This window comes from Pangasianodon hypophthalmus, chromosome 15, assembly GCF_027358585.1.
Source record: "Pangasianodon hypophthalmus isolate fPanHyp1 chromosome 15, fPanHyp1.pri, whole genome shotgun sequence".
NCBI classification, from domain to species: domain Eukaryota; kingdom Metazoa; phylum Chordata; class Actinopteri; order Siluriformes; family Pangasiidae; genus Pangasianodon; species Pangasianodon hypophthalmus.
Genome location: NC_069724.1, coordinates 25,261,216 through 25,269,688, shown reverse-complemented (window position 1 = coordinate 25,269,688; position 8,473 = coordinate 25,261,216). Strand labels below are relative to the sequence as shown.

Here is an 8,473-nt window from a genome sequence, read left to right as displayed (position 1 = left end):
ACCAAGTATAAACAGATAACTCCACAATAACGACCTGATGAACTGAAAATGATTCAGATAATAATAATCAGTTTAGCTTTTTGTGTTTGATCTGGTTCTGGAGATCCGTTTTGGGAAAGTTTGAATGTAAATCAGGATTTATTTACTTTATTAATGTGTGAAATGAGAATGCGTGACATAGTAATAAAGTTAACATTGCAGTAAGTAACAATAAAAGGAAATGTGTGTGTGTGTGTGTGTGTGTGTGTGTGAAAGTAGACACTTGCTTTTAAAAACTCTAATAAAGTAAAAGTTGTCGAGAAAAACAGAAATATTTCCAAAACATGCCTAAGGCCAGTTAGGAAGGATTTCTGCTGTATTACTGAACACCACTGATGTAAACTCGTGCCATTTTACATTTCAGTTAAAATGTTAAACATCTCAAATATTTGATTTTTAATTTTTTTTTTAATGAGAGCTTTAATTGATATTTAAGTGATAATTAAGCGATTATCCACTACAAGAGGATTTGCAGAATAAATTGTATAAAAATGTTCCATGTTTCAGCCTTAATGACTTTTTCAGTCGACGTTTTTTGGGTTTCATTTAAAAATCATTAGAATTTGAGAATCTGCTCTTCACTAAAGTCATGAGCCGAGCAGAAGAATGAACGAATAGCAGAAAAAATCTAATCTATAATAAACATGCATCAGCCTTTATTAATAATTACATTATTTTAAAAAAAGGGATTTCTATTTTTTAATTTTATGGCCCCATTTTAATTACCAAATACATATTATTTATTTTATTTTATTTATTTATTGAATATATGCACAAATTATAAATAAATGTAACATTAAAGATTGCTAATAAATCAATAATAATAAAATAATAGTATTTGTTATTATCAATAAATAAACAATATAACAAATATTGTTAATGAATTAATTATTAATAATAATAACAACAATAATAATAACAACAAGAACAACAACAACAACAACAATAATAATAACAATAGTAACAATAATAATAATAATAATAATAATAACAACAATAATAACAATAGTAACAATAATAATAATAATAATAATAATAATAATAATAATAATAATAATAATGCATGTGTTTGGTTGAATGATTGCCTGTGTGCTCTGCTGCGCGCGCCCTCTGCTGGAGCAAAGCGGAAGTGCAGTGTCGGAAAAGCAGCCGTTTAATCACGACAGGGCGAAAAGCGGAAGCAGGTGTTTAATTCCTCTTTCACTTCCGGTCGGTGCTGATGTGAGGAAAGTGAAAGATGCAGGAGAAAGAGGGAGAGGAGCAGCGCACTGTGTTCGTGTTCAATCTGAGCAGCTGTGTGAGGGAGGAGATTTTATATGAGCTCTTCCTGCAGGTGACACACACACACACACACACACACACACACACAGGCTGCATAGTAATAATTAACTGATTAATCCATAATTAATTGGAGCTTTAATTACAGTTATTAAAATATAATTTGATTGGATATATTAGTGTGTGTTACAGAGTGTGTTTAGAAGGTTAAAGTGTGTTAAAATATCTCACACCACATCACTGCTGAATCCTGCACTCTGATTGGTCAGAAGGTGTTGATTAATTCTCTATAACAGCAGCTCTGACAGTAGCGCAGGTTTATATTAATGCGCTCGCTCTAATACGTTATCGTTTCTATAGCAACAGCTCATTCACAGGGACGTGGACGGCGAACGCTTCATCGTTGATGTGGTGAAGTTTCTTTAAAGTAAGGAGATGTTTATGTAACATGTATGGAAGGAGTCTCCAGTGTCAGCGCTTTGTAACAGTCAGAGGTAAAGCTGTAACTGTAAGTTTTCCGACGTCTTCAGGACAGAGGAGTTTACGCTGCTTTGCGGTTTCTCAGTAACATGCGGAACAAACTGCGATTTTTTTTGTCTTATTAACTTGAAGAGAGAGAATAAAGAGACGCTGGTGAGGGAACGAGTGTTTATAGCTGCTATAACATAAGTGTAATGTAACTATAAATGGATAAAAGTATGATGTGCTGTTCTTTAACACTATATAAAAATTGTAATAGTTGGTAAGTCGCTGTGGTGTAAGAGGAATAAAACACTTGGGGACGTGCTGTAACAGGAAAATAATCAACTTCAGGGTGATAACAGTAAAGAGTTATTGTTATCACCCTGAAGTTGATTCTTTCATCACACACACACACCCACACACACACACACACACACACACCCACACACACACACACAGTTTATTTTATTACTTCTTCATAGAGTCTCAGCTTTAATAATTAAGCTTTCACGTGTAATCAGTTGATGGTACACCAGTACAGACCTGGAAATATCTGTGAGGTTTCAAATCTTAAAAAAATAAATAAATAAAGCAAAACTGCTGCTCTGTGAGTTTGTTGGTGTTAAAAAGAATGATTTTGAAAGAATAAATACAGAGAACGTGCAGAAAAACTCAGTTATTATGCTGGATTTTCGAACACAGGATTAATGACTTACACAGCTACAGGAGACGTAATGTGCTAATAATACTGTAAACCGTAATAAAACATTAAAACGCTAAATGTTCTAGTAGTGAAGAATTAAATACCGTATTAACTGATTTTTGTTGCCGTGTTCTCAGGCAGGACCGGTGCAGAAAGTCGTTATTCCCAAAGATCGAGACGGGAATCAGAAATCTTACGGCTTTGTTTACTATAAACACGCCGAGGCGGTTCCCTACGCCATCGCGCTATTGGACGGGATCTGGCTCTACGGCTGTCCAATCACGCTCAGGCATCATTACGGTAAGCGACTCACTTACTGCACTAACATTTGTATTTTTAGATTTTTTCCCAGAATGTGGCTGTACCTTTTTTTTTTCTGGACGGAACGTAAATCCCTCCAGAGTGTGAAACCCAATCAGGCCTCATTAGCGCCCCCTACAGGTGAAGTGTAGGTTAGTGTTTGTTCTGGCAGCGTGGATGGAGCTCAGTGTCGTGGTGTTTCCTGAACAAGTCTTTGGCTCACTTCATAAGGAGCTTTTGTTTGTTTGTAATAATAATGCTAATTTCTGCAAGCACATGGATGAGAATTTTACTGCTGTCAGCAACAAACACTGTACTTTTCTTTCATAAACACACTAACACACACTCACATTACAGCTAAAGTCCCTGTATAAGTTGTAACACCTGCAACACAGGAGTCACGAGTCATTTGAGTCCCTTGAGTTAAATGATTCATTCACTGATTCATTTAATTGCATGTTTTTGAGTGAATCCCCTCAGTGATGACTGAATGATTCGTTCATGTGAATACTGATTCTTTGAACGATTCAGTGAGTCAAGGAATGTGAATCCCATTCAGCACACATGCAGCTGTGCAAATGACTCACTGATTCTCGCGCACAGTCGGTTATTCACTCATTCGCTGAAACTAGATTCAGTGAGATTGCACTTTGCCACGCCCATTTTAGGCAACTCACTTAAAAACAAAACGACTCGTACTGATTCGCTCACCTCACTGATTCGTAACAGAAGATTGAATCATTCATGAGGGAAGCATGAGTCAGAATGTATATTTTTATTAAATGAACATGTCACATGCTTAACATTTTATTGAGGTTTATGATGATGTCATATGATCACTATATTATAATAAAAAAAAAAAATACAGTGTGTTTACCGGCAGCATTTTATAAACCAGATATTAGTTATAGAAAATCTTTTCTCCTGTTTTATTTTTCAGCACACACACTCACAGCTCAGGATGATCCCAGCTGGAGAGATACGGTAAAACACACACACACACACACACACACACACACACACACTCCTTTTTCAGCTTTTATATTCACCCATCGCCTCATAAACACCTTCCTGCCGTTTTCTGAGCTTTCACTTTTTCCTAATTTAATCTAATTGTTTCTAAACCGGAAAGAAATACAGTGCAAAAATGTCTCTCTATCATCTCCATATAAGGCAATTACAGGAAGTGATGTCACATAAAACATCAAATATAGTATGATTGTGCATAATTAAAGAATTACAGCGACACTTCTGGCGCAAATGAAACGCCCTCAGTATCAGTGTCTCTTTACTTCACAGTGCATGTAGTCGATCAGTCTGGTGTCTGAAGTGTTTGCACTGGATTTACAAGGCTAATGCTAATGTAGCTAGCAAGTAATGGAAGCGTACGGCCACCAGTTTAGCATCAAACCGCCGGTGTAAATCATAAATTAAATTAAATCCTAGAAATTAAGCCTAAAGACTAAAACATGTTCCTTCTGTTTTAGACGTCTGGTTTGGCCCTTGGTCCCTTCTCCCCAACTATGTGCCCTATCGAGGGTCCCTACTTCCCTCCTGTAACGCCGTGGGTGTGGCCAAACTCTGGATTTGTTTCCTGGACTTCCGGTCCAGATGAGCTGACCCAGGCTTCGGACTGTACCAACTCAGAAGAGAGGGGTGCAGAGCAAAACACGGAGCTGGAGAATCATGGTAAAGGCAGAAGAAGCCATGAGAGGAGAAACAAACAGAAGAAAAAATACAGAAGTTAATCCAAAAGTTTACACACAGCCGCGACGGTTCGAGTTTATGTGTCTGTCGGGTTAATTACTCCGTTATACATGGTTAAAATGTGTGTGTGTGTGTGTGTGTGTGTGTGTGTGTGTGTGTGTGTGAGTGTGTGTGGGTATGTGTGGCTGTGTGTGTGAGTGTGTGGGTATGTGTGGCTGTGTGTGTGAGTGTGTGTGTGTGGGTATGTGTGGCTGTGTGTGTGTGTGTGTGTGTGTGTGGGTATGTGTGGCTGTGTGTGTGTGTGTGTGTGTGTGGGTATGTGTGGCTGTGTGTGTGAGTGTGTGTGGGTATGTGTGGCTGTGTGTGTGAGTGTGTGGGTATGTGTGGCTGTGTGTGTGTGTGTGTGTGGGTATGTGTGGCTGTGTGTGTGAGTGTGTGGGTATGTGTGGCTGTGTGTGTGTGTGTGTGTGTGGGTATGTGTGGCTGTGTGTGTGAGTGTGTGTGGGTATGTGTGGCTGTGTGTGTGTGTGTGTGGGTATGTGTGGCTGTGTGTGTGAGTGTGTGTGGGTATGTGTGGCTGTGTGTGTGATTGTGTGGGTATGTGTGGCTGTGTGTGTGTGTGTGTGTGTGGGTATGTGTGGCTGTGTGTGTGAGTGTGTGTCCACAATGAGACTTGATAATTACAAAACGTTTAAGTTTATGAGTGTAATAATAATAATGATTAGACGAACAATCTTTGCTCTTTTTAGAGAAGAGAAGTAAAATAAGTGCCCTTAGAAGTCAGCTGACCTTCCTAATGTCACACACTTTATTCCTGGAGTATAAAAGGTGCCAAAATCGTGTGTGTTAAATATCGTATATTTGCACATTCCTTATTTACAGTTTGACTGATTCCTTGTTTGTCTTTATTTATTTGATTAATGATCATTTTGTGTTTATTTTATGTATTTGTTTGATTTTCCCTCTTACTTGTACGTCAGAAGATCGTGTGTGCGTAACTTTGCGCTTCTGAAATTAAATGCACTGTTAAATCCAGTTTGTTTTCAGTAAATTATTATTACATTTCTGTTAAATCTGACTCAGAAGTGGGCGTGGCCTCCATCATAAAAATACACACGTGCAGCACAATCAGACGTTTCTGCTTTTCTGAAGAGAAAAACGTGAATCTGCAGTAAGGTTGGATTCAGGTAAAGAATTTCTTCAGAGCTGAACAGGACTTTGTATCCACATTGTTTTGTGATTAATGACCTTTGTGATAAAATGATAATCAGACGTCTTTAAACGTCTTTCAGTGACAGTTTTATTGTGAGGAGAAAAATCACGGCCCCTTCAGGAAGGACACAGAACATTGATCCGGGCTCCAGACGATTCCTCTGATTACTAAATACCTTTTAGATAGGATTTAAAACAGCAGTAAGGGAGGAGACGGGAGTAACTGCGTCCTCGGCTTTACTGATAACATCCCGAGTGGGTTTAATAAACCACAGTACAAGGTCACGCCGGGAAATTAGTACATATTAATAAATAAATGTGTTGAGAAGCTGATTTATTTTGAGAGATGTTCTCTCATACAAAGACAGAAAAACTAATTAAGAACACAAGGGTAATATTATAAAGACTAGATTGCTTCCTACAATACCAGACTTTCAATGTGTGTGTGTGTGTGTGTGTGTGTGTGTGTGTGTGTGTGTGTGTGTGGGGTTTGGGACACGTCCTCGGTAGACTGACGATGCGTCTCAAACCGCATGCCTTATTCACTATATGGACCATCATCAGTCCACCGTGGACGCGTCCCAAATCACACACTCTATTTATTACAATTAATTTAACCTTAATGAGGCCATGTGCATTATGGGTAAACATACAAACTAGTGCACTGTAACTGTATTATAATAACTGTAGGGCATGTGTTATTTGGGACTCATCCTTCAGTTTATTTTAATTCATTGTATTGATAAACTTAAGCTTGATAAACGTTTATTCAGTTTCTCAATGATACACTTTGCTTTATGTTCATGTCCTTTTGTTTTTATTTCCTCGCTGATGTGGCGCCTGTCTCCGGCTCCGATTCATTGCGTCATTAGCGTTAAGTGCTAAACATTAGTAGTGTATGAGGTGTAATAAACATTTACAGCCATCATTACGGCACAAATACAGAGACATCATAAAGTTATTACACACTCGGATCTTCACTGAAACTCGTTCTATTTAAAGGAGGAAGAACGCAACGTGCATCAGATTTGTGTTCAGTGTTAGAGTGAGGAAGTGTGAATGAGACGCAGAGAGACGTTCCAGCGAGTCGACGAGTGAAGAGCCATGTGCAGGAAGACGAAGAGGACGACGCCGTGTTCCTCTGTGGAGGTTCTGCTGAGCACCGTGACCGTGCTCTTGTTTACGGTGTGTATCGGGCTCATCGTCGTGACCTCGTTAGCGCTCCAATCAGGTGAGCACATGCAAAACTCTTAATAATCATTATTTTTACACACTTTCTGCTTTTAATTGTGCACTGAATGGACCAGACGTAGTGACTTAGACTGCTATAGTGCACTTTGATGAACACTTTAATTATTAAATATTACAGTTCTGTATGAAATGTATGGTATAGTGAAAAGGGGGCGTGGTTTGGGACACATTGGAGATGAGGATGATTTGTGTTGCGTTAACGAACACATCTTTGTACAATCTGTACTGAAATGTTCAGTAGTTAAGGACACTTCTGCTGCTGTAGGTAACGAAGGACAAACAGGAAGCAGCAATTCTTCGTTCAGTGGAACTCTGACCATCTCAGAGGGAGCGAGTTTCACTGAGGAGCTCAGGAACAGGAGCAGCGTGCATTTTAAAGCTCTGGCCTTTGATACGGAGCTTCTGGTGAATCACTTTAACTTTATTACGAAAGTTATCCTGAATTATGATGTTCCTGAAAGTTGTAAAAGATAAGAGTGTGATATGTGAGTGTGAGGTGTGTAATATGTTGTTAATGTTGTCGTCTTCTTCGTGGGATGTACGGTGATATTTAGATGATGATCACACCGTGACCTCATCATGTACATCACGGTTCTTTTTCTGTGTTTTATTTTATTTTAGATCGCAGACGCGTATGAGCTCAGCTCATTAAACACACAGTTCAGGAGCTGCAGAGTGACCGACTTCAGGTCAGAGTTTATTCATGAAAAAATTAAAGATATTTAAAAACATCATCTCAGGAAAAGCTTTATCATAAAACAACATCATCTCACACATCACACAACTGCGAACAAATCACAGCTAGAGGTGGGGTAGGGGCGGGGTTAGAGGTGGGGTTGGTGTTTGTACCTCTTCTGATGACTTCAAAAATACCAAATCAACAACCACCACAACAACAACAGCAACAACCACAAACACCAGCACCTACATAACAACAACCACACACACCAGCACCTCCGTAACAACAACTACAAACACCAGCATCTCCGTAACAACAACCACACACACCAGCACCTCCGTAACAACAACTACAAACACCAGCATCTCCGTAACAACAACTACAAACACCAGAACCTCCGTAACAACAACCACACACACCAGCACCTCTGTAACAACAACCACAAACACCAGCACCTCTGTAACAACAACCACAAACACCAGCACCTCTATAACAACAACAACCACACACACCAGCACCTCTGTAACAACAACAACCACAAACACCAGCACCTCCATAACAACAACCACAAACACCAACACCTCCGTAACAACAACCACAAACACCAGCACCTCTATAACAACAACAACCACAAACACCAGCACCTCCGTAACAACAACAACAACAAACACCAGCATCTCCGTAACAACAACAACAACAAACACCAGCACCTCCATAACAACAACAACAACAACAACAAACACCAGCACCTCTGTAACAGCAACCACAAACACCAGCACAGCCACAACAAGAACAACATCAACCTCATATTTGCAAGTCACTTTGCTGAGAGTCATATGTGT

General features: G+C 39.2%; 2 protein-coding genes across 3 annotated transcripts in view; both read left to right on the top strand.

Moving 5' to 3' along the window:
- Window positions 1-1,188: 1,188 nt before the first annotated feature.
- rbm11 (RNA binding motif protein 11) lies at window positions 1,189-5,520 on the top strand. The gene is made up of 4 exons (XM_034311446.2): window positions 1,189-1,372; window positions 2,620-2,782; window positions 3,723-3,766; window positions 4,270-5,520. Exons 1-4 carry the CDS (start codon window positions 1,277-1,279, stop codon window positions 4,528-4,530), a joined length of 564 nt encoding a protein of 187 aa, XP_034167337.1. The 5' UTR covers window positions 1,189-1,276; the 3' UTR covers window positions 4,531-5,520.
- Window positions 5,521-6,679: 1,159 nt separating this feature from the next.
- Window positions 6,680-8,473, top strand: part of tmprss15 (transmembrane serine protease 15) — a 15,469-nt gene continuing 13,675 nt past the window's right edge. For both annotated transcript variants that reach the window (XM_053240222.1, XM_053240221.1), the window contains exons 1-3: window positions 6,680-6,932; window positions 7,218-7,357; window positions 7,574-7,641. In XM_053240222.1, coding sequence (XP_053096197.1) covers window positions 6,806-6,932; window positions 7,218-7,357; window positions 7,574-7,641 — 335 coding nt within the window. In that variant the 5' untranslated portion in view covers window positions 6,680-6,805. The remainder of the gene's footprint in view (window positions 6,933-7,217; window positions 7,358-7,573; window positions 7,642-8,473) is intronic.